Here is a 27,341-nt window from a genome sequence, read left to right as displayed (position 1 = left end):
TTTCTAATAAAATGTCATCCCTTTTCCTCTACTCATTTCATTGTCTTTTATTTCCTCCAGTCTCATAAAAATTCCTAGCTTTTTATATGAGACAGTCAGTGTCTCTTCCCCCCATACTCCCTTCCCCAACTTCTACTCTCTCACATAAACACAGAGAAGGGAATTTGGGGGAGAGTTGTTTGGGAAATATTTACTGGTTATGAAAAAGTAAAACTGAAAAGGCATGACAGCATGTCTGTGTATAATCGATCTTTCCTTAACAAAACAGCATAGATTTCTGTGAGTGTCATCAGACGAGTCTGCATTGTGTAAAAGTACAATTTGAAGGCCATTGAAAGATGATAGCATCTCATGGTGCTTCTAAGCATGAGCCTGTTCAGTTTTTGAGGCTGAAAAAAAACCCACTGAATTCAATTCTAAGGGCTTTGAACTTGATTTTTGGTTGAAGAAAACATTGGAAATGAGGCTGCAAGAGAACTGTCTCCAGCTACCATGTAGATCCTAGGATTGAGCTCAGGATGCCATACTTGGCAGCAGGTATTCTTACCTCCTGAGCCATCTTACCAGTTTCCAGTTCTATTTTAAATCACTTAAAGTATTAATAAATAAACATGATTTTCCTCATTTTTTAAAAAAAATTGAAGCCTTTGATGGATTCAGAAGATAATTCTCACATAAAGGTATTGTGGGAGTGCTGAATGTAGTAATAGCAGTGTACTGCCGTATGGTTAAAGTCTGAGGGCTCTGACTGACTCCGGCATCCTGCTTAGGAGCATGCTCTGCATCATGACCTTGTAGAGAAGTTAATTTATCTGAGTCTTGGTGATAATGTGTGTCAGTGTCATGCTTTATTATGAAGCATGGTGCTTTGATGATGAGGATTTTGTGTCTCATCTAATAAAGTGAACAGCATTTACACTTTCATACTTTACAATGTAAAACCCTTTTAGTCCCATGGTATTTGACCTGTTATTACTTTGACATAGCTTGTTGCCAAACCTCACGACATGCTTACATCTCATTGTAGCATATGCATACATTTAAATATATATATATATATATATATATATATATATATATATACCAATTTGTCATCCACAATTCCAAAAAGTTCAGAAAATTGTGTTTGTAACTGTTCTATGTAGTATATATATATATATATATATATATATATATATATATATGACTTTACAATATCACTTTTTGATACTTGTTCACAACAAAAGCTTATGAGAATTTTCAGAGTGTTTCTTAGACTAGAAGCAAGCAAAAATCTACAGAATGAATAAACAACAAATTACTACTTGTCCATTTAAGCATTCTGCTGCTACAGACAGCATGGATCAGTATCATAAACAGTACACTGAGAACATTTGAGCTTTACTGAAATCACCATTCTTCCAACTTCTAGAACTGAAAAGCTGAACTGTGGTTTAAGGGAAGTCACACTAATGTCGGTGCTTAAACTTTACAAGGAGGTTTTGCTGTTGGAAATGCCATGTCTTCGTGTATGTTCATCAAAACTGGCCAAATGTGTCACTTTAAATTTTGACATGTCATTGCCTGTAAGTTATGTCTCGTTTTTAAAAATGATATTAAAGGTAGGGTAAATTAGAAGTAAAACATTAAGGAGATGGAGAATATAGCATAAACTGTAAAATACACTTTAATGACCTGATTGAGGTTCTTAAGAGCAATTTTCTGTTATCCATCCCTCCCAAAATAATTATTACACCTGACATAGATAATGCTGGTTTGATAAAATATGTTGTAAAGTATCTACAAGGTCTATAACTTGAGGGTGTTATGTCTGACCATTTCTGAGAAGTTTTACAGAAGAACTAGATGAGAGCCTTTAACATCATGGGATAAAACTTTTTAACAAGTAAATATGCTAAATTTCTGTCAAAAATGGGGCAGTAAAGTCGAAACAACCACTTTCACATGGAAATAATTCTGTCATAACCTTTATTGTCTTGGGAGGCAATAAAACCCACTCCAGCTCTCTTTGGATAAAGAGTTTAATAGGTGGTAGGGTCATAAAAGCAATAAAGCTTATTTTGGAATGTGACAGTTTGGTTTTAGATTCTAATTCTGTCACATAATTCTGTGCCTCTGGCTTAGGGTTTTCTACTAACCCACTGCAGTGATCGCTGCCCAGGCTTAGTGCTCTGGATCCTAAATAGGATGTGGCTATGTTTACATATATTGACAGGAACACATGGGTTTCTTCTACCATCTTTCTCTTGGCTGTCATCCCCACAGTTGACATAATCACTTCTTAATAAAATAAACAGTCTAATTCAAATGTGTTCCCGAGTGCATCGTCTCTTTGCAGTTTCTTCCTTTTTAGATTTTTTGATGGAGGTAAATTTGTCCCTGACTCACTGATATTCTCAAATTTGAGCAACATCTTTTTTCACTGACTGAAAGTATGCCTGTTGCTTTTTATTTTCTTTTTAAAAAAATTTATATTTCATAGATTAAATTCAAAGCAACTGTTGATAACTTTTTAACTTGTAGTATTAATATTTTTAATGAACAAATTTAGTGACTTTAATAATAACGTCAACTTCCTTTCTAATAGTAGCTTGTTTGTTTTATATCTAACCAAATAAGTCATATTTATTTCATTTATTTTTATATAAATTGATGAGGGTCAAGGAATAATAATTAACAGGCATCTTCATTATTTATTGCAAAGACGACTTTAAAAGTTTTCAGTACTACATCAAATGTTTTCATAATGGTTTCACTTATATTTTTCTTTAATTCTCTGTGGTTTAGTAAATACCCACTCAGCAATTCCATTTTGTACAAATTACAGTATACCAATCTCTAATCTAAAAATCTTTGTGTCATTACAGTTGTAATAGAAATAGAAGACTGAGAGAGAAACTTGCATGTGTCTTATGCTTCAAATGTCAAGTAGACTAAGTGATGTATTAAAGTGCAGGACACTTAATTCTATAATCTTTAAAGGACAAACTTACTGGTACTTCTATACCAGTTCTATTTTGCTTTAGTTAAAACCACTTTAGTTAAAAATTTGTGCTTAGGAAGTAACAGCTCAAATTTGATTTCCATACCAGTCATTTAAAAATAAACAAATAATTTCTGGTGAGGTTTAGTGGTGTGTATCTTTAATTCCAGCACATGGGATGCATGCAGGAGGATCTCTGTGAGTTCAAGACCAGCCAGGGCTTGAACATTAAGACAGGGCTTTTGGAGGCCTGTCTCAAAATATTATTATTATTATTATTATTATTGGATCCATGCATGAGTATTAGATGTGATAAATAACAAGTTGAGACTGTTCTAATAGATCCTACTTTGGGAGTGGTGATATTCAACAGTTCATGGCTGAAATTATAGAATGGAGGGTGTGTCCTGGGGAAGTCAACTTTTTTTTTTTTTTTTTTTAAAGTAGAAGTTGCTGTGAATAAGTAGGGCTTGGAAAGAGAAACATATAGGAACACGTAAAGAACATTTAATAGGCAAGTGGGAAGATACACTAAGACATTAATGGAGTTAGTCTGGTCTATTGCTTTACAAGATATGTGTGAAAGAGCAAGTTAGTTGGCTCACCTTGGTGTGGTAGTTCGAAAAGGGTTTAAATCTTTGTTTATATAGTAAGAAATCAGTGTAGAGTTTAAGACATGAGAATATTAGAAAGCATTAAGGTAGACAATGTGTTTAAGGAAGTTTATCTGGCCCTTGGATCTAGATTGTGTGTTTAGATTGTGTATGTACTAAATGACAGACACTGCTGTCAGCTGAATTCAATAGTTTGAGTAGTATAGCAATAATGAATTATTAAGAGTAGTGTTAGTTAGTGGAAGAGGGTGAAACCAAGGTGTGGCCATCTTGGTTTATGTTTATGTATTCTAGTTAGTCTTAGTGCCCCCTTCACTTGTAAATATTTCCTATGTTGGTAGTAAATTATACAGTGACCCTAAAGATAGAGGGCCAAAGATATAATAGCCCTTGTAGTTAGATTGAGGGAAAAACCAAGAACAGTAGCATAATAAATCAGGAATAAAAGTTTAGAAATTCAGCGATTGATTGCTAGTTGACATTTGTAGTTCAAAGTCACATGGTATATGCACTTTTAGTTGTATGTATATAGTCTCAGATACTTACTGCTCATTTCCCATGTGCAGGCTGAAGGTGAAGACAGCCTGAAGAAGATGCAGCTGATGGAGCTTGCAATTCTGAATGGCACCTACAGAGACGCCAACATTAAATCACGTAAGAATGAGCCTAGGGCAGGATTACAGCTCCTGGTGTGTGTTTGCTGGTACCACAGCCCAAAACCAATTAGAGTTGAAGTAATGATAAAATTTACAAAGAGGACCATTTTATTTAATGCTTCTGTTTTGCAGTGGTCTGCTCAATTTTATTTATATCAGTATATAAAGTTTGGGGTTGTAATTTTTCTCTTCTGTGAAGAGGGGTGGTGGGTTTCAAGAAATGTCCTGCAGCATTAACTATCAAGTTAAGACCTTAAATTTTTTGTTTGTGACATAATGCAAAAGACAAACTTTGAAAGCTTTTTTTATTTGAAGCAAAGTGTCTAAATGAAATGGCCCTGCTGCCCAAGTCTTTCCTCTCTCCTTGCTTGCATGTTTGCACTCGTGGTGTTTTGCTATGTTCCTATGCAAGTTCACAAAGATTACTGAGTGGCAGCTGTTTGCAAACTACATTTTCCCTGGATTGTGGCATAACTTTATAAGCTGTGTGATAGAATAGTTGCTGGTTTTGTTTGTAAAATGTATAGTTTGAGATGAGCTAAGGTTTACATGAAATATATGTGAACAGGAAGCCTACACGCACACACATGCACACACAGCCACACACATAATTGAATTTTAAACTCATAATCAAAATTGCCAAAAGACAGTGAGTTTAGCAGTACTTACTTTATAAATGGCTGGCTTTGATTTACCCTTTATAGTCATGAATTTAGCAATAGGGCTGTTTCTGTATTCTTTTATTCATGGAATAATTCCTAGCATGCTGGGAACATGTACATTTAGTGTTTACTTATCTGACTTACCCAGGGAGTTTTACTTAAACTTGAAGCCAACATTGTGCTTTAGAAATATACCAAAAACTATGTCTATGGACTCACCTTAGTAGATATTTTGTTGCATCTTTTAATTGGAATGGTTTCTTGCGTTTTTTTTGTTTGTTTGTTTGTTTTGTTTTGTTTTTTGGATGCTCTTTCGTCTCACAAGATGTTGTAAGTGGATATATCATCAAAGATATGAAAAGTGTAACATTAAATGGTCTTGCTCGTTTTTTTACAGTGGTTTTATTTTTGCATTTTGTTAATCATGTTGGGGAAGGGGAAGCTTATTTATTGCACTTGGTTGGTATGCTTTGGCATTTCTGTGTGGTCAGTGCATGTACTAATGATTTCCTTTTATTTTTCTTCTTTCCTGCTTTTTCCTTTCTTTTTCCTACTTCCCTCTCATTTCCTCATGTTTTATTACTGCTATCCCTATACTTCTTTCTAAATTTCTTTGCTTACTGTAGCAGCCCTTGCCTTTTCTCTTGCAGCAACTGCCCAGGCTGCTCCAAGGATCATCACTGGGCCTGCGCCTGTCCTCCCACCAGCTGCTCTGCGTACACCTACGCCAGCTGGCCCTACCATAATGCCTTTGATCAGACAAATACAGACCGCTGTCATGCCAAACGGAACTCCTCACCCAACTGCTGCAATAGTCCCTCCAGGGCCTGAAGCTGGGTTAATCTACACACCCTATGAATACCCCTACACGTTGGCACCAGCTACATCAATCCTTGAGTACCCTATTGAACCCAGTGGTGTGTTAGGTAAGTATGATTCCTGTACTGTGTGATTAATGCATTCCTAAATTTCGGTACTCCAGACTTTGGAAGGATAGTTATCGATTTCAGAGAGACAGTATAAGTCTCTCTGAAGTATAAGTTTTGATTAGCAAAAGTTGAAAACTAAATATGGTTTTATTTCAGTTCCTCACTAAAGTTCTCCCATTAAGTAGTTACACCTTAATTTGGGTCACTTTAGTATCTCAGAATCACTCTAGGTAAACTTGCCATGTATAGTCTCAGTGAGATTTCTTAGGTGACTAAACTTGTTCTTGAGTTTTATGTAAGCCATTCTTTCCCCTTTATCCTAATAGACAGAGCTTCACCACCCAAAATTAGGTTTATTTTGTTCAGAGATTGCTTGGTGAATTTTAAAGTTCTATCAATATAGTGAGATTTTTATTAAAATTCTGTTATTTGTGTATGTGTTTAAGTATTTATGATCACTTAAAAGATGTAGTTAATAGTTTCAATAGTTTCAGTTTTAAGGGTTTTCAGCTTATATCTTTTAAAGTCCTGAATAACATGAACAATATTTTATAATTTCCATACTACCGTGGACTAGATGACCACATACCAATTTAGTAAGTTTAATCATGTTGGAGGCAAAAATTGAAGTCATATAAATTCATGCGTTTAAATGATCAAAAAGCAATATTCTTGAAAAAGACATTACTGATGCCTTTTTTTTATAGAGTGGATTGAAATGCCAGTCATGCCTGATATTTCAGCCCATTGACTTGCTGGATGAAGGACTAGAATACAGCAGCTGTTATAACACGACCAGTCAATGTGGAAAAAACAAAAACAAACAAACAAACAAAAAAAAAAACAAAAAAAAAAAACTGTTTCTGTGCAACCCCACTGTTTTACCAGACAGAATTTGAAACTTTTTTTGTGTATGACCTTGGTGCTGTGTGCCTGCTGTTGACTCCTAGGACTTTGATCTTTTAAAGGTTCACTCCCCCATCTTCCACTTAATATTAATTTGAAAATCTTTAGTGAACTTGGACATTAAGATTTAAACTTGAAAATTCATTGTTCATTTAAAGAAAGCCGCAACGCTCTGTATGTTATCTGTGTGTGTGCATGCACTTAGGTGCCTTTTGTTTATAAACATTTTATTGTACATGTTTTCTGTCTAAATCATTGTATAAAATAATTATAAGTCAGAATTATCCTACAGAAGTGTTAGTAAGAGGCTGTATTCTATTGCACATTACTTGAAGCAGTTTTTTTTAAAAAAAATAACATGTAACCTATAACCTTATTTAAGTTTTCCTTTCTATTAATACTCTGTCCTGTGGCCCCGTGCATGCTCCTTCCCCAGAACTCCTCTCTGCTGCACTCACAGCATCTGTTCCTGAGGAGTTAGGGCTCTCAGCTTCCAGCTGCTGCTCCTGACTGTTAGTGCAAGAACGCCTAGTTTTGCCAAATAGAATTACTATGCAGTCTGCTTATCTAAAATGAAAAATAGGTTTTCAACCAGTTTACTGCTTAGAGACAGCAAGAGGCACTGCTGTAAAATTTCTCCACTATAAAGTAACATGTTGTTTGGTTTGGTTAGGACATTTATATGTATAAAGAATTGATTGAAACCAACACTATTAACAAAATATGCAGATACCAAATTAACATCGTCAAGGTTCTCAATAAGTACCAAGTTAGAAATTATTATCATTATTATTATCATCATCATCACCATTATTATTTCTTGCTTTGCCACCTAAGCAGTAAAACAATGATATTGGTCCTTTGGAGAACTGAGGAAATTATTTTAAATTCCCATGTTACAGTAAATTTGCACACAGATAACATGCATGTTATGTATCAAGTTTCACATTATTTTAAAATAAGCAGTGCCTTTCAAAACAGATGCAGACATATGTGTTGGTGGTAGTGAGGAGATTGGTATTAGCATCAAATCTTCATTGATGACTAATGTTTAATTCCCTTCCTTTTATCTTTAGGTATGGCTTTCCCAACGAAAGGCTAAGAATTCAAGAACGGTCTTAACCGAACCCTCATCAGATCTGAATTTAACAAATGCTTAGTCTCAGCAGCCTCCGGGAAAAACCTTAGCCTAGCAGTCAGTGACTTACTTGCACTTTTTGCACATAGATATAAAGTAAAATGATACTATTAATTTGGATTAGTCTGTAATACTGCAAAGCAACAGTAACTTATAAAGGAGTGTATAGAAGTAAACTGACTGCTAAGTGTACTGTACTGTTTGCTTTACTAATCACCTAATTCATTGCAGTTCATACTTATTGACTCAAAAGTTTAAATCCACAATCTGTAGGCTTTAATTGCTTTTTAAACCTTTTTTAAGTGATAAACTCTGAAAGTTAAGGTTAGCAAAATAATTGTCAGTATTAAATGTGGCATTATTTAAGTAGTCCTGCTGCAAGAAAGGCACTTCAGTGAATATGTGACTAGTAAAGCTCAGACACGCCTGGTTCTAATAGAGCTCGTGAGATACTGTGACTTGGGGACTGTCAATGAAGAGGTGAAGTAGGTAGAAGGCCAACCTGTTTGAAATGAATGCAATATTGATAGATACATGACATACTACAGTTGATTTTAAAACTACTGTGCCTTAACATGTTTCTTAAGCTTTTGTAGTAAGTGAACCTTTGAGATCCATTTTGATAAACCTGCTGTCAATGTTTCCCTTATGTATGTTTTCTAACTTTGTCTTGGTAATTGCAATTTAACTAGGTGCGGTGGCTACTAAAGTTCGAAGGCACGATATGCGTGTCCATCCTTACCAAAGGATTGTGACCGCAGACCGAGGTTAGTTTAGTTCTGCAGTTCTTGTTTATAAGCAATGTGCTGGGTGTCCAAAAAGTTTGCAACACCAGACCTGATGGAAAAATGTAACTGTCTACCTGCACACCATTTTCTTTTCCTTTTCCTTTTCTAAATTTAGTAATCAATTGATTTAAGGTTGGTTTGGTTTTGTGGTTTTGTTTTTTGGTTTGGGTTTTCACCCCTCCCCTTTACATTTTAATTTATTAAATCTTCTATTACTTTGTCCTAAGATTTATTCCAGCTAAAACATAAATTAGTCTATTTGGGGAGCTATTGAATTTTTACATTACCATAGCAATGTTTAGTAATAATTGTTGCTAAATCTTTCCCTTTAATTATTCTGAATATTTCAGTTGGTACTGTAAAATGAATTGAACAGATGATCTTTTTATGAGAGAAGTAAAAAAAAAATTTGCTTCCATGTAATTTTGGAGAAAACTGAAGATTTATTATCCATTTTTCTATATTATAAAACATTGAGCCACTATATAAATATGAGGGTGTATGTGTCAAGAATATACCTAAAATCAAGTCAGGACTGTGAAGATAATTTTAATCTAGGTGGATACTTATGAATAGAAAACGAGTTCCCTCTTACTCTATTTTCTTGCCAAAACGGATGCTTTGAGTTTTGTCATTTGCTGCTAAATTACAGTACCTGAAGGTAAACTGCCCTGCAGTCCTGTGGTATGCGAGGTCCAGCTACTTGGATATCCTTTTTGACTAACCTGTGACTGGAAACAACTCTTCATTTTTCTCACTTTCATATTTGTAACTTGTGCCCTATATATGCCCTTGGACCCATTTTTAAATTATTTATGCTTATTTGAGTAGTAGTAGTTTCATTTTTTTTTTTTTTGACATTGAATCATTTTTTTTACTTTTTTGTGTGATTCTTTTGGATTTTGTTTTTAATTGAAAGGTTGGAATCCCAAGCATAGTAGAAAAGGAGCTAGCTCACTTGACATGGTTGCTCTACTCTTGAATAACCACTATAAATACGGCACACAGTTGCTTTGTGTATTAGAAATAAAATAACCTTCCAAAGACATCAGTGATATTTATTTACTATCATACTAAAAGAGTCCTGAAAACTTTACCTAACATACATTTTTGTAGTGGTTTTTCATTGAACAAAATCTGGTGGCATATACATAACAATCCTACTACATGCAGTTGTGCCAAGTGTGAGCATATCAACCATTCTATCAGAGTCACATAGAGATGAGGAAGTTAGACGGGAAAGGTTACTTCAGATGTGGGCAGTCTCATAGATAATTTGAAGCTGTATCATGCTGCAAAAGTCTAACATAATTATTTTACAGAGTGTTTTGATTTTGAAGTAATTTTTTCCCCCTCTTTGGTTTTTCTTTCCCCGTGTTTCTTTTAAATTTTTTCATTAACACAATAATCCTTTCTCATTTTGTACTCCAGAGCCTTCAGATAGTTGAGAATATTAGACCAAGATCTTACTGTATTTGGAAAATGACAACACATTCCATGCATGGCTCATCTGGAGCCATGTTTATTTTGATTAGTTCTGTTTGTGTTCAAAATGCAGTATCAGCAAACCGAAACGGTTTTTATCCCCCTTGCTCCACCTCCAACTTTTCCTTTCTTCTAGAAATAGATCACTTATGCACACGATCACCACATGTACTCGCTGGGTCCAAGGGAGAGGACCGAAGCCCTTGACTTACATTATTTTATGATACTACTGTTTCTTTCTCTCTCTCTCTCTCTCTCTCTCTCTCTCTCTCTCTCTCTCTCTCTCTCTCTCTCTCTCTCATCTTTTGAGAAGATTATTACTAGCATTCATTTGATGCAAGGAAGCAGCCCGAGGACATATAGCCATGTAACTGTCTGTCTGTAAGCATTTAGAGTAGTTGCATGGTTGACAAGTATCTAGTTGCTTACTAAAAACAAACCCACCTCCATAGTTATTTCACAATTGGTTTGAAACTTAAAGACCAACTGACTTTATAGTTGTAATGAACTATAAGTGATTTTGCACAGTTGACATTACCTGTGTGTACTGTAGGAGTCCAGGACATGGCAGAGGATGTATTTTAGATGTACTGGATATGATAATGTACTTTGTTAAGTAATCCACACTCAAATATAATCAAAAATTATCTAAGTAATGATTTGACAAAAACATTACTTATACAAATTTAAGACTAAGGGACAACCATTTTTGTTTTAAATAAAAGTCTGCTTCCTTTTAAGAAATTCAGGGAAGATTTGATTATATTGAAGATACAATATTTTTGTAGTATTTATAAACTGTCCTAATTGATAGACTATAGAAACCATTTTTGTCATACAAAGGTAAATAGGTCTATTATATAGAACATTTAAACCCTGTGAACATGACACCTACTAGGTTTGATTTATGAAGTGGCATAGACTCTAACCTTGCACTGAGCATCTTTTCATTCACATCTCTCCTGCCTTTGTCTCAATGGCAACAGTACAGAAAATTCTGTCAAACCTCAGAATATAGTAGAAATAATTAAGCTGTTGAATGAGTCTTAAAAATCATACTACTGTTAAGTGGACCAAGTTTGATGAAGTAGAATGTGAGAGGTTGATTAAAGAAGGAGCTACTCAAGGACTTTGGAGTGATAACTTTTCCACTTGAGAACTACTTTATGTTTTACTGTAATTTTTTAAAATTTTTTGTTCTTTTTTGTTACTTTGCAAAAGAAAATAGTATTTACAGGTGGCTTCTTTTAAAATATAAAAATATAAAGCAGGAATGTATATGAAATGTCAGATTTTATTGTATTTGCAGAGTATTAGCTTTGAAATTGAATAAAGAAAGCTGTTTGTAGTTTTAAAAATGCCTTCTTGGTATCAGTTAGAAATTTCTTCTATTTTTTATGTACTTAGAGTTCTTTGAGGTATAGAGTTTTAAATGGCAGGATTTTACAGTGTTTACATGCAAGTGCATTTTATAAGTGTTCTATATGTGTAAATTAGTATTTTCAACTGGAAAATGTTGGCTGGTGCAAAAGGCCTGGCCTTTTTTTCTGGTTCCCATGATGTTGCCTACACTGCTAGACTACAGTATTGCTTTGTATCATGAGGCCAAGAAATTCCATGTTGTTTGTAAATAGAATAATTGAAAAAGCAATAAACATTTATTGAACAAAAGAAACTTTGTTTGGCCCAGAGTTTATGTTGAACCAAATTGTTCATAGAAATTTAAATTTCTTTAGATTCATTTCTGTTAATCATCAGTTATTAATAATCACATCCATCATTAATAGTTGCTTTATTGCTTGCATCTGAGAGAATACTAATGCTTAATAGCAGTCAGATACTTATAACTGCACTGACTGTTCAGAATTCTTTATACCAAACCTGTTCATCATTGTTTCCAATTTCCTTCATTGACTGCTACTAACTATTAGTTGTTAGCTGTATTTTATTTCTATTTTTTTCTTTTAACAAGTTGGGTTTTTCAAATTATTTTTTGTGGGAGTGGGCTCTTCTTCATTTGTTCAAATCATGATATGAAATTGTCATGATTTTTATTGTATTCTGTAGATGGTGTCAATCAGTTTGTCAGAATTCAACATGCCTTTTTTTTATTAGTTGTGATTAGTTTTCATGTTGTCATTAAGCCGTCACTAGCTGAAACTAATCTCTTCTCTATCTTTTCTTTTCTTTTTTTGTTTTGTTTTTTTGTTTCTAACCACCCAGCCGCCACCGGCAACTAACCTATGACCTTCTGACCTCTGAACTCTTCACCCAATGATGACCTGACCATGCCTGCCTGCTGATCAGTTAACTGGTAATCGCCTTTGCTTGCCTGTCGTCAGTGCAGCGAGCTGAGGCACTTGTCCGTTCGTCTTACCATCTAACCAAACAAAAGACAAAGAAATTGTCCTCCAACTCAGCTTTTCCCCCCCTGTTTGGGTGAAAGTGGTTCTAGAACCTGCACTGAATAGTAGTAAAGCAATAAGGCCCGATTCATCCCACAGCACTGATCATCTCTCAATGCCCCACCCCAAGCGAACGGTAAGAAGGCCTCTCTTAAGAAGGGGAGACAGATGGCCCTAACTACTCAGTGACAGAGGCAGTTACTGTGAGAGACTTGTAGGAATTTTTTTCTTCTCCTAGCGAAGTCAAAGCTCTCTCTGAATGTACTGTGTGACAATGCATCATGCATGAACCTTCGGTCAGGGATGTCATTGGGGAAGTGACTTCAAAAGTATTCAAAATTTGACATGCTGTTTGTTTAGTCACTACAGTGCCCTCAAAGGGCAGACAGTGCAGCCTTTTTATATTGCCTGCCAAAATTTGAAGTATTAGAACAAAGTGTGCCATGAGAGAAAAACTTAACAAGGAGTTTTGAAAAGAAATGCAAAGAACAAAACTACAACACTATTTTTTAAAAAGTTGAGTATCTGAGTTAAAATTTCCAAATCTTTATTTTACACCACCTTAAATATTATACGAGAACAAGGTACATGCATTATGTGTCACATTACTGGGCAAACTGTTCAAATATTTTTTTTAAACCTCCCTGTATAGAAAATCTCATTAAGGATGTAAAAGCCATGCTTGCCTATTTGCTGTATACATGTAATGAAATTGTAGATAAAGTGTAGTGCATTGAAACAAATGAACAAAAAGTAGATACTTTTACTATACAAGGGTGCTGGTGCAGAAAAATATATATATTTTTGGAAATGTAGCATTTTATACTTTCAAGTGTTATAAAAAAAAAAGAAAAAGAACAAAGAAACCCTTTATTTCATTAAATGATTTTTTCTGGTGGTTGTCAAGAAACAAAAGACCAAAAGAGCCTTTTTGTCTTTCTTTTTTATTTTTTAAGTATTGGAATAAGTCTAACGAAAAAGAAAGTGCCTTATTTTTCTTCATGGTCATTTAGTCAAGTGTCCTGTAAGATCAGCTCCTCCCTCAGAATAAAGTTACTGCATGTTCCTCAGTCGCCCAGTATGTGAAAGGAGATATGAGAGGAGACAAATGAGTTGATGGTCTAAATTATAAGATTTGTGTCATGTTATCTTGATGCCAGTTTGCCAAATCTGATACTGTGAAAAAATTTGATAGCTTTTCTAATGTCTGACTAGTAAATTTTAAAAATGTCATTCTTTTACAAATCATAATTAGTACTTTTGGTTATTACCGTCTTCAGTGTTAGCCCAAAGATTCTGAGGTTTAGAAAAAAATTATGTGAGATCTGAACATCAGTTTACAGACAAAATTAAATTAGAGCTTTATTTTATTTGGAGAAGAGGGATACAATGGAATTTTTCCTTACCAATTAGAAATAATCGTAATGCCTAAAAAACTTTTTCACAAAAATGAATCTTTGAAATTTTTTATTGTTGAAAAAGTGTTAGTAACATAAATCTAATGAGCTATCTCATGTAGTCCATCTCGGCTGGCTTTAGTAACTGCTCCTAACTCACCTTTCTAACTCTAAAGGAGCCTGGAAAGCCTGCATCACAGTGTTCAGGGACTGCTCGGCTCCATTCCTTCTCCTCTCCAGGTTCTCTCTTGAAAGTCAAACAGTTTTGTAGTTGAAGCAGTTTGTGTGCAAAGCCTGCATCTAAACACTTGAGTTAATAAGTCATTAACCGCTCAGTACCAGATGTGGCAAATCTCAAGTGATTGTGGACTCCTGGCTCATCAACTCATGCCCTCTTCCATACCCTCATGGCTTCACAGTCAAGGTCAGCAGGAAGCTCATTGGTCACCTTCATGGTGACCTCTCCATTATTCTGTCTCACTTGGAACCATTTTCAGTTTATTTACTATGCAATAGACAGTCCTTGTTTTGTACTCAGCTAGCTTTGATTTAATGTACCACTGCTTTGTCTTTCTGTTACACATATGGTTTTGATTTATTTACAATATATGCTGTGCCATTTTGATTTTTATTTTGGTTGGTTGGTTGAATAAATATGCGACACTCAGAACACTTGAGGTGATAGCTTAAAAAAAAAAAACAGTACCAGTATTTGATCCAGTCTCATCTCAGCTGTGTTATACCTGGACATTTTAGATGTTTATCAAAGGTCTTTTATGGGGAAGAAAGCAAATGTGTAAAACAGTAGACGTGTGACGTTTATGAGTAATGCTGGCTCTGAACAAACTTTTGAAAACTTAGTTGACAGTGTTTTGAGTCAACTGAAAAAAAGCATGACTTTTGGAATCTCTGAATGCCTTGGTTCTCAGTATTATCACTCTATTGAATTTTTTTCTTATTAAAGTATGTAGTTTAAAAGTAAGACTTTTTTCCTGACAGTATTATGTAATTTTTAGCGTGGGTAGATGGGAGTGTCGCTTGTATGTTCCCATACAGCTGACATGTATTTTTTGTCTATTCTTTATTATCTTAGTAGTTTCATGCTGTGTATGTACCATAACCAACCTATTGCCTATGAGAAACATGTAAGATAATGTATTTACAGCCATTGTTACAAGTTTATAATGTATTTTTCTATCTTGTTTTATATGTATGTTATATAACATTCAAAAGAATTTTTTTCTTGATTGAGAAAAGGATACAAAATGCAAAATCCACAATTTTGATAACTGAAAATTGCCAATTGTTTTGCAGTACTTTATTATATTGGGTGTCTTGTCTTTCTTGGGCTTTTAGTTAGCTGATGAATGAATACATTAGACACTTCTGGGTTTTAGTTGGGATTTTACATAGCTTGCATTTTAGTTCTTTGGTTCTTTGCTGTTTCTATTAACCCATAGCATTATTTTAATAAATGTTATAATACCAACCTACTAACTCTGGACTATGTTTGTTTATTAACCTTTACATGTTTAATGAAAACAAACAGGGATAAATAAAGTCTTGAGTTCCTGGACTAACACTGAAGAACGTGACCAGAGATAACATAGCGTGACTTGTTTTCTATGTTGTTTGTCAGCTGACAGTTGTGCACACCTCTGCTAAAATGGCTTTGGGTCCTCTGGTCTTTTACCATGTAGGGTAAGTGCCAGTGGAGATGGGAGCAGGGTAGCATCTGTCAGTCATTTCTCCTAGTCATGCCACTGGCCTTTCAGCATCTGCAATACTAATTCCACACTTTATTTTTCCTGCTCCAAAATAATCACTCTCTGCTCACAGCATAAAGAGTCAAGAGATTTACTGTAATGATACGCCTTGAGAGACCAGTTTGATTCTTTGTTGAGTCTTTTGCCTAAATTTCTGTGAACAGGCCAGTTTTGGTCTCACAGAGTTCATAGACGATATTTCTCCTGTGTTGTTTAGATAGCTGCTCCTATTAGAGTTAAGTCGGCCTCTCGAGGTCTTGCAGTCCCATCCTGTCTATGATCCCCCCCCCACCCCCCCTTTTCAGTGTCTTGAAGAGCTCAACTTGGGTGGCTTTCCCCTTACCCACTTCCAGAACAGCCTAGACAACTACACAGGAAGCACGGCAGAGACAAACACTGTAATCTGCCGTGTGTGTGTTTGGTTAAATTCTACAGAGAAGTAGATTTAAGATCCTTCTTTCTCCCATTCTTCACTTGGCTGTGCTCTCTGTAAAGAGACCTCTTCTTCAGCACTTGAGTCCATTTTTGTGTCCATTTTGTGACAGTTACCTTGTCTGAGGGAAAAAAATTTTTTTTGACATGATCCAAAACAAACAAACAAAAAACTCCTCTTAGAATGATTTTTACTTTTGAAGTAATGGTGTATATTTTGAAATTGTATTTAAGAATCCTTAAAATTAAGGGTTGAGTTCTATCATAACTTCTGAAAGGACACTGTTAAAATACTGCTCTGTGCATATATGAAGCTCACAATAGTGAGCCTAGTTTAATTATCTCTGATCATTTTTGGTCCTGTACATATGGAATATCTCTGTTAAGAGGAGGAGACCATGTCATATCATTGGGTAGACAGGTGCCCATTGCCTTAACAAGTATGTTTAGTGCTCAGTGATCGTTTCAGACACTGTCAAGCTTCTGCTGCACAAAAGCCCCAATGTTAATATGTTACAACAGTTGATGAAGAACTTATGTGTTGTTTAATGTTCTCGGAACCCTGTGTATGCAGTCTCATCTTGTTTTCAGTGAGGGCACTTGATTTATGTCTCATCACCACCATTCCTATTGAAAATGTTGCTCAAAGATAGTCTCACATGGTGAAAATAGTGTGGTATGCCACATTTTCATGTAAGTGCAGTAGTATCACACAGCCGGATGATGGGATAGGAATGTGTCACTTTCTTAGTTGATGCTATTTGGTGAAATGGTTATCTGTGTTTTATTCAAAAGGCTGGTGATATTGATGTACTTAGTGAAGTATTTTTTATTTTTATTTTTCTTTAGGCAAAATATCTAGGAAAACATGATAAGAAAATTATATTCACTTCATTGTAGTGCAGCATTTTCATGTATGGCAGTGCCTGTGTGAGGGAGTTGTAGAAATGCCCTGTTCATTGGGGAGAAAAAAAGGTTTTATGTGCACACAAGAAAGGTGTTTGGTTAAATTTATGGGTGTAAAGTGTGTGTGTGTTTGCGCGCACGCGTGCGCCTATGCACACTCATGCACGCTCTGTTCGCTTGTATGCCTGGACTAGAATGCCTGACTATTCCTTGATGACAGCTGTTATTCTCGACCTCAGGGTTTTGGTGGAATGAAACATGTTGCCAAAGTAACAGTTAAGTTTCTTGGTCTCCCACATTTTTCAAAGTACATAGGATAATGTGCTTAATCACATTTAATCACATTTTGTCACAAATCATTTAATACCTGTACAGTGGAAATAATAACCCATTTTATGGACATACCAATTTAGACATATCCATGGTACATGTAGTACCTGGTTTATCCTGTATAAAATTACCTAAATTGTGAGTTGTCTTTATTTTAAAGAGGTTTGACAAAAGTGTATGTATAGCTGGTGCTCAATGCTGAATCAAACTGGTCAAACTGAAGCACAGTACACTCCTTATTGTTTCTGCTGCACTAATTGCCAGGGGTGGGAGAGGAGGAGCAGCAACTAATCCATGGTGGGCAGATGTGGGCAGGAGGTGCTGTATGTAGTGACTGGGCAAAGTGGAGCTCAACATTACTTGAAGTTTGCTATCCCCTGGAGAGATACTGCCAGCACTGGGACAGTCTCAGAACCAGGGTAAAATTAATTTATATCTCTTTAAAGGTTCTATTATTACAAAGTTTTGAGCCAAATATATCTATATAACCTACATTATATTGGTATGTATAAAATTTTGACTTGTAGAAGTTGTATATATAGGGATATACATATATATATGTAGATATTCCTGAATCATACAGGAATGAGAAACTGCAAATGACTGTACACAACATACAATAAAAAACTGGACAAGTGCATGTGCCGCATCTTCTCAAGCCAACAATAAGATGACAGTGTAGCTGCCCCAGGCACAGAGAAATGAATACCAAAGTACAGAGCGGAGTTAAGTGTCTACTCCTCCTTTAAGCACTGCATAGAAAATTAAAGAATCTCACAATCAAGAATTGTAGTAATTAACAGATCACTGTTTATAAGAAGGAAATCGGTGAACTTTTGTCGTGTTCCCCAGCTGATCTGAGCATCCAAAACATTACCATGCTAATCTTTAAGAAACATTCGTATGGCTTTTAGGTAGTTTTCTAAATGTAAGAATTCTTGGGAAAGGAGTGAGGATGTATCTCAGTTGGTGAAGTTACTAGCTTAGAGTGCATTCCTGGCACCATTAAATTAAAAAAAGAACCAAATCTTGGCCTATCTACTTTGTGAAAAGGACTGATTTTATAGGCACATCATTAAAGTTTCCTTTTGACATGTAAATTTCACAGCTCTTTGACCTTTAAGATAACCAGTTTTTCTTGTTATATTTGGAAGTTCCTTTGTCTTCTAACTGCTTACTGGAAGGGGGGGATATCCTTTTCATATACCTCCAAAGGTATATATACTGGGACCTCTGTACTTTTGATGGCATAGCACACATTAAAAGTCTGATTAGATTTTTCACCAGATCTTCTCTTCAAAGATCACATTCTCATAGTAGTTAGTTATAATCTGAAAATAGATTTTTTTTTCCTTGTCCTCAAAGATATCTCTGTTAAGCCCACCACTATTAGAATTACACCTAGGGCGCTTAGAATCACACATAGGAGTTATTGCATAGTGTGCAAGGTCTAGGAATATGATTTCTATCTTCAGACACTACCCTCGCTACCCTGCCTTCTCAAAAAAGGTGGCCACTAGAAGGTGATTCATCAGGTAAAATGCTTTCCCTGCAACCCTTACATCTAGATTTGATCTCTGTGACCCATAGTAGAAGGAAAGAACCAAAGATGTGTTCTGTCTTCAGCATGTGAGCCATGGCATGTGAAGCTCATACACACCACAAACAATAAAAGACTTTTTAAATCACTGTCATCATAGAGTTTGTATTTCTTATAGTGAGGACGAGCTGAGTGGCATTTGGGATTTCTGTAATTACTGCTTTTTTATACATCAGTCTTGTTAGAAAAGTGGGTGGGTGGATGGACAGACAGGCTGTATGATTTCATCAAAGTGTATCACCTGTTGGGGTGGAAATGTTATTGCTCTTTGTTTTCTTTATGCCCTTGCGTATTGTTTATTTAATTGGATACTGATTAAAACATTACAGTGTGAACCAAATGAGGAAAATGTTCACAAGTAACTTTTCTTGCAGGACTGAGTTAATCCTAAAATGTTCAGGATCACTCATTTAACTTCAGTCTTGAGTGGATTTTATTAAGGAATGCAGTGCCTTGGCTATACTTGAAACATGTTTGAAATGCAACTTTTGTACTGTAAAATTCTAAGTAATGCAGCCTATAAAACTGAAACAGGTTATTGTAAGTATAAAGTTGGTTTGAACACACTTCAAGCGATGTCCAAAAATTAAGGATTTCCTGTGGAAAATATAAAACTTGAAATTACTGGGTGAAGTGTAACATGAAAGATCTGAAGCTAAGATTTAAATTGACCTCTTGGGCTGACAGCTAACTCGGCAGGGGAAGGCACTCTTCACCAAGCCTGAAACCCAGATGGTAGAAGAAAACTGATTCCCCAAAGCTGTCCTTTGATCTCTACAGATGTGTTGTAGGGACACATGCACACACACAAACACACTCGATATCTCAGAAAGAAAAGTAGAGCAGCAAGTCAAACATAACCTCTCTCTGAATTAGTAGCTTTTAGGTTTTGGTTACTAGCAGGACAGTCAATCTCAGAGGTTTAAAAAAACTAAGAAAATATATCTAGAAGTAGTCTACGATCAGTAAGATTTAGTTGTTTCAAGTGAGATACTTCCACTTTGCTTGCTCGCTCTGTTTATAAAAGAAGCAGTGTTGCATGGAGAAAAAGGGAACTTTTTAACTTTTCTCTAAATGGGCACAGAATTCTGTGAATTTCCAGTCGTTGGTGGCATAGCTTCACTAATCAGGATTCTGCACATCACCTTAAGAAGAGCTGTTTGTTTATACTGAAGCTTTCAATCTGGAAATACAGCCCAACCTGTGCATTTTCAAAGTTCTCCTGTAGAGTGACTTTCTCCACACAAGTGAGGTTACAACTGAAACACAGTAACCTATTCAAATGGAGCCCCAGTCTAAACCTATGGCTCAGGTGACCCAACATTTATAGAAACAAATAAGGCAGGCACACCAATGCTTCATTCACTAAAGATTGTGAAAAATCACAACTGGTTTGTGGTGATAAACTTAATGCTCAGAAGTTTACTACTGAATGTGTGACTGACCATGTGTGTCTTCAAATGTCTTTGAGTTCCAAGAGAGTCCCACAACGTTTTTTTTTTTTTTTAAGATTTATTTATTAGTATATCTAAGTACACTGTAGCTGTCTTCAGACACACAAGAAGAGGGCTTCAGATCTCTTTACAGATGGTTGTGAGCCACCATGTGGTTGCTGGGATTTGAACTCAGGACCTTCGGAAGAGCAGTCAGTGCTCTTAACTGCTGAGCCATCTCTCCAGCCCCCCATCACTGTTTTTGTAGCAACCAAAACCATTTGGTTCTGACTTAGTTTCTATGAGAAGCCATTAGGAAGTAATAGATGGAACTCCAAAAGTATTCAAATGACTTGACTGTAATCTAAGCATGGAATAGCCTCAACTGGAAGTGAGATGCCAGACTGCAGCTGCAAGGGTGACTAAGTTGCTTTCAAGACAGCTCTTCTTGTCCATTAGGGAACATGAAAAATGGGAATTTGCAGAGGGGCTTCAGACAATTCATATGGTGTATGATTTGTATAACCCTAATATTCCCTTTGTGAGACTTGGCTTTCTCTTGGACTTAGGAAAATAGGAGTTCCACATTTGTTACTCCATTTGAAGTTTGAGCCCTTTCATCTGGCTGTCCATTTTCTATCCTACTTGGTACTTTTTGACAATGTAGGTATTGTTTTAAAGGTTAGTTCAATACCCTAAAACCCCTATGCTTTTAAAGAATTGGGGATTTGTAGGATGGCTGTCAAATTATAGGGTAACTGAGAGCTGAGAGCAGCCAACAGTACTCTTGATAGAGCCACTTAAGGAAGGAAAGAAAGGTTTATTGTGGCTCCTGGTTTCAGGATCAAGTCCAGCGTGGTTGGTTGGGAAACTGGCAGCAGGACCATGATTCAGGTGATCACTGTCCACATTCAGCCCGGAAACAGGAATGAAAACTGATGCTCAGCTCTTTGTCCTTTTACTTCAGTCCAAGACCCCAGTTCTCAGAATGGTGCTGCATGCACTAGGGTAGGCCTTCTCAATTAGCCTAATACAGAAAATTCCTCAGACACACATATGACCAGAGGTTTGTCCCTAAGGTGATCTAGGTCCTGTCAAGTTGACAGGTTCAGAGTTTACCCCGTTCCATGCATCACAACAAGTCTGTCTAGAGATGAATACTGATAACAGCAGTGTTACAGCCACAGAGCTATAGAAAGAAGATGCCCTTGTCAAATAGCAGCCCTTCCCTCTTCTGACTGCAAGACTAAGTTCATGAGTGTCAAACAAAGGTATAAGTAATGTTAAAGTTTATTTATTGTTTGCAGTGTTGGACATAGAACCCGGGTCTTAAGATGCTACATGAGCGCTCTACTGAGCTGCATCCCCAGCCCAAAACAAACGTTTTGGAGGTGTGAGAGGTACTTGTCAATCACTCAAAATTTGCAGTTAGAAACATATATTTTTACAAAGTTCCATTAAGTTATTTGAATATTTTGAGTCCTAATCTGTTTGTATGTAGGAAGTATTAGTCTGTGTTCTGTGTTTAGTCTGTGTTCTGTGTTAACTAATGATTCTGGACATGTAACTCACAGAGGCTGGGGAAATGGCTCAGAGTACACTGATTGCCATACAAATGTAAGGACCGCAGTTCAAATCCCTAGCACCCAAGTATATAAATGCCAGGTAGGTGTGTTAGTCCATCTAATCCCAGCATCTGGGAGGTGAAGATGGGATCCCTGGAACTAAAATAGCCACATCAGTGAGCTCTGGGTTCAAGAGAGAGCCCCTGCCTCAATATGTAAGGTACAGAGAGATCAAGAAAGTTCTGTGTTAACCTCAAGTGATCATATGCATGTGCAACAGTATGCATCTATACATGTTCACACACATCCATGCATTCATGCATATATATGTATATACACACACACTATATATATATATATATATATATATATATATATATATATATATATATGAATGAATACCACATACATGGGTAGGGGGAACTCCTTAAAGATTTCTCATATGTGAAATGTGTACAATGCCTACCTTATAGAGTCCTGAGAGTAGGTTGCATGAGGTCATTTATTTGACCTTCACAGCATGTTGCCTAGTAACAAGGACCAAATGTGAACATCTGCCCTTACCTCTCTCATTCTGCTGTTTCCTGGTGCTGACTTGAAGACCTGTAGTTAAAGTGGAGTCATACAGGAGGAAGGAAATAATTTCCTTTCATTTCTATTGTAAAAGGATTAAACATGCCTTCCTAAGACACGCATGCATTTAAAGGGGTTCCAAGGCACATCCCATGGGTCAAGTAACTGGCATGTTTTCTGTTATTCTGCAACCCACTGAAGCTTTCAAGTAAAATCTAGCAAAACTCCCACATTCAAAGTTGTGATTGCTTTAGAAGTTACTACCATGTGATTAGTTAGAACATTCACGTGTATGTATGAAAAAATGTTTTAAAATAATGTGCATGAAATGATAGTTCAAAAGGAAACATGTAAAATCTAGGCATCAATCAGCCCACGACTACATTCAGACACCTTACCAGACATTTCAGGTATGTATGCTACATATTTGAGCAGTCACCAGGGGGACACTCCAGATACTAGCCTGCTGTCTTTGGCCTCCCACCAAGAGCCAAGAACATTTGCAGAAAGGCATTTTGAATGTGCAGAGCCATGTCCATAGCCAAGTACTCTGCTTACATGCATAGGTTCTGTGGGTATGGCCTCTGTACACTCTGTTACACCCTTCTTCAGTAACATCTGAAAGTTGTTTGTAAAACCTAATGGAACCCAAGTAAAACACAAGCAGATGATAGTGAAGGAGCCTCAGATCTTCACAGCATGTTTCCTGGGTCCCTAGAGATAAAGACCTCACTATCTTTTTGCCCATAAGAACATAATTCTTGGCTTACCAGAGAACGGATAGGTATGCTCCTTTCTATGGTCAGTTTTGCATGCAAACTGAAAGAGAAGCCCTCCTTGGAGAGGCAGGCTCTGCCGTTGGACTTTGGATCTATTTGTATGTTCTTAAGATTCAAACTTTTGGAAACCAGGAGCCAGATTAGAGTTTGAGGTACTTTTCTTTTTCCCTTTTTCTTTTCTTTTTTTTAATTTATAAACACTTTTAAGAATGGCACATTTTTTTGGGCTGGAGAGATGGCTCAGAGGTTAAGAGCACTGTGTTCTTCCAGAGATCCTGAGTTCAATTCCCAGCAACCACATGGCAACTCACAACCATCTGTAATGAGGTCTGGTGCCCTCTCCTGGCTTGCAGACATAAAGGCAGGCAGGATACTGTATACATAATCAATCAAAAATAGAGAGGAGGAAAAAAAATGGCACATTTTCTTTCTTCTCACACCTGAGGAGAAAGTATTTTCATTGAGGCCTCTTGAGGAGTAGACCCTGCATAGGCATGCAAGATACCCTACAACCCCAGATTCCCAGATGCCTCCAGGCTAATCCTCCACAGGGATTAGTGCTTCCAAAGTGATGCTACTACAGTGAGTGCTCAGTGCTTCCCACTGGTGCACAATGCTCCTACCGTGCTTCATGTTCCCATAGCGCTTAGTGCTCTCAAGGTGCTCAGGCCATCGATAAAGCTGATTGATAATTATCTTCCAGGAAGTTACTTTGTTGCTTGTTGGGTCAAGCCTCCCAAGTTGCTTGCTCAGAGGTCAGTAGCCTGACGCTGTCGCCCAGTCTGGTTGGATTTGAGCTGTCATCATTTCTTTTAACTTGTTTCTTTTAATCTATTCAGGTCATGGTGATGGTTTAGGTCAGAATTCCTGAGAGCCTCAGGAACAACCTGGTCTGTCCATTGTGTGCAGAATGAGGCCGAGCAGGTGCAGGTTCTGCTGCTGTAAGAGACAGGGCTCTGCTAGCCCAACTCTCATCCCCTGTGTAAGCACAGAGCTACAAACTGAACATGGTATAACCCATATCTGTGCCCTTCCTTCCTGGGGTTGGCCAATGACACCAGACACGTGTCTTCATCCACACATCTATTTTCATTCCTAATTATAAATCAAGTTTTCTTTATGGTTTCCTTTGATTTCCTTCCATGGGCATTGAGTGTCTGATGAACTCAGGTCTCCAAATCTCTGTCTAGCGTGTCTCATCCTTCAGAGAGCTAAGTAGTCCCTTCACGTGTGTGCATACATGAGGACTATAGCACACATCCACTTTGCCATTTTTATCCCATTACAGATACTATGGTCGTCATATCTAATTGGTGAAAATATCCCCAACTTTCCAGTAAGTTTTATTACAAGAATATCACAACACAACCCTCAACTACCCACTGAAGTGATAGAACTTATCAGACTTCAGGTGACCAGAATGTTCTCTTGTTGAAAAAATAACAAAGGGATGGATCAAAATTAAGGAATACTTTTAGATATACAGTTTCCAGTTAACAAGAAAGTATGGAATGGAGGTGAACCACGGGGGCTCCTGGAGACAAGGCAATCTGGTGGCTGTGGACAAAAAATTTTACAGCCCGGGAAATGGGCTGTCATAAGTCTCCCTTTCGGTTATTTAAGACTGTCTTTGAAGAGTGTATAGATGGTAGATGCACACATTTCCTACACATCTTTATATCATCCTCACAAAGAAGGCCACAGAAGTCAGCCTGGGAGCATAGGCCTGGGTACCAACCGAGTGGAGGCTGAGATAGGAAGATTCAAGTTTGAGGCCAGCCTGGGCACCAGCATGAGTTCAAGGGCAATCTGGGAAACAGCGAGACTTATTGCAAAATTAAAAGGTAAAGGGGGAAGGGAATAGTGACACTGGCTAGGGATATAGGCCAATAGTTGGCAGCTTGCCTAGCATGCCTGAGGTATTAGGTTCAAACCCCACTACTGCACACATACAGCATGCTAACAGAAGAACCACAATGCTACTAACAGGACAGATATGAACTTGACATTTGGATCCACTTCCAAGTGTTCTTTTACATCTTTTAATTTTAAAAAAGTTTACAGTCTTTTTAAGGTGATGTGTGTTGTGTGGTTATATCTGTGTGTTGTGTGTATCTGGTGTGTGATATGTATTGTATGGTGTATCTGTGTGTTAGTGTTGTGTGTATCTGTTGTGTGATATTTATTGTGTGGTTGTATCTGTGTGTTGTGTATATCTGTTGTGTGTATGTGTATCTGTGTGTTGGTTTATGCACATGAATACAAGTGCATAAGAGTCTCCAAGAGTCCAGAAGAGGGCGTCAGATCCCCTGGGAATGAGATGGTAGGTGGTTGTGGGCTGCCTGATGTTGGTGCTAGAAACTGGACTCATGTCATTGTCTGCAAGACCTATGCAGCTGCCCCTCCTCAACACATACACATACACACACACACACACACACACACACACACACACACACACACACACACACCTCCTGCCATCTCTTCATTAGTCTTATTAAAACCTGGAAAGAAGAAAACACTGCTTCATTTTTTTCATGAGTAAACTAGAAAAATGGAATGTGCAAAAGACTAAAATGAGCCTTTAAAAAAACTTACAAAACCAAATATAACTGGGTGGCTTTAGCGGGGTTGGGACATATACATCCCCAGCATTTAAATGTAAGCAATTCTTATAGAACAAGGTTTTGTTTGTTTGTTTGTTTTATTAAAAAAAAATTCAGCATGTTGGGGAGGTAAACTTTCAGCAACAAAGAACATGAAAAGAATTTTGTTTCTTCCTGAGAAATACTTCCTAAGTTATACAGAGCATATATGTAGAGAACAATATTTAAGAAATTATTAGGAGCCAGATTTCCCATGTTCTCGTCAAACATTCAGTGTGCACTGCATTATAAAGGGAGAATAATTTTTCTGTTTTAGTTGCCAAGGATATGGTCAGATGGTTGGTACCTTGTGTCCCTCAGGCAATGAGAGGACAGAGAGGCCCATGCACATTTCATGTGATAGAAGAGAGAAGAGAAACCCCAATAATCTGGAAGTTACAAATAGGGAGATAGGGAGGAGCCCTCAAATTCTCAGAGGAATGGAGATGGTGCCTTGGAGTTCTTGGGTTCCTACTTCTGCCAACAGGGTATTAGGGTTTTCTTAACTCTAGCTCCCTATGATGTTTTTAAAAATCCTTCTGTCTCATAGCTTGGGCATTCCATAACATAAAGGAGAAGCTAGGACCAAAAAGACTCAGTTTCACAATAAAGAGCAAGCCTTTAACTGGAATGTGTGGGGAGCAGATGAGATCCTGAGGGTGTGTTATTGACATGAACATGGGCATGTGAAGGACCACAGTGCCCCAAACACATGAGAATAGCAAGATGTTCTCCAGGTCTGACTCCACGGCAAGGGATTACAGCTCTCTCCTCCAGGATGACTGCAGCCTGGGTCTGAAGACACCCCATTGAGAATGAGGAAGACCCTCCTCCTCATTAGACTGTATACACAAAACTGGATTCGTTTCCTGGCTGCTGGTGCATCTCTGTCAGAGTGCATGGCCCATTCAGTCCCAGCTTTTTTTCTATGGATTGGTTGCTTCTTTATTACCTAACACCCCTGTCAAGTCAATCCTAAAGTCATGCCGATCTCAATTACACTTTATGAAATATCACTGTACTGTCTTTGTCCCAATTTTCCTGGGAATTAAGGAAAAAAAAATACCTCATCTTAAGCCAGTGAACTCTTCAGAGAAATTATTTGAGAAGGGAACAGTTGCTTTCATAGGGATGGGGGTTAAGATGTTGGTATTATGCAGAAGATCATGAACCCTTTAACAGGCCCACTCCCAACAAGTAACAACTTGTGTCTGCCCTTGAGAATGGGTACCCTTAGTACAGGAGGACAACTTGGCACGGTCAGATTACTGTCCCCTGCCTAGTGCACGGCAACTGGCTTCTTGGGATGCAGAAGATGTCTGTTTTTGAGGCTCAACCTCTTCCCCTTC

General features: G+C 37.1%; 1 protein-coding gene across 7 annotated transcripts in view; it reads left to right on the top strand.

Moving 5' to 3' along the window:
- Qki (QKI, KH domain containing RNA binding) overlaps positions 1 to 19,091 on the top strand; it is a 116,866-nt gene extending 97,775 nt beyond the window's left edge. The window contains exons 5-8 of one of the 7 annotated variants that reach the window (XR_003835275.2): positions 4,164 to 4,251; positions 5,542 to 5,841; positions 6,552 to 8,655; positions 12,385 to 19,091. Coding sequence is in view for 6 of the 7 variants with exons in the window: in XM_021186104.3 (XP_021041763.1) it covers positions 4,164 to 4,251; positions 5,542 to 5,841; positions 8,581 to 8,655; positions 12,385 to 12,401 (480 nt within the window). In the remaining variant the exon portion in view is untranslated. Of the gene's footprint in view, positions 1 to 4,163; positions 4,252 to 5,541; positions 5,842 to 6,551; positions 11,837 to 12,384 lie in introns of those variants that run through there. The other 6 variants (XM_021186104.3, XM_021186105.3, XM_085832717.1 and 3 more) reach the window with 6 other exon arrangements.
- Positions 19,092 to 27,341: the final 8,250 nt, after the last annotated feature.

This window comes from Mus caroli, unplaced genomic scaffold, assembly GCF_978045245.1.
Source record: "Mus caroli unplaced genomic scaffold, Mus_caroli_1 scaffold_18, whole genome shotgun sequence".
NCBI classification, from domain to species: domain Eukaryota; kingdom Metazoa; phylum Chordata; class Mammalia; order Rodentia; family Muridae; genus Mus; species Mus caroli.
This window is presented reverse-complemented; position numbering and strand designations above follow the sequence as displayed.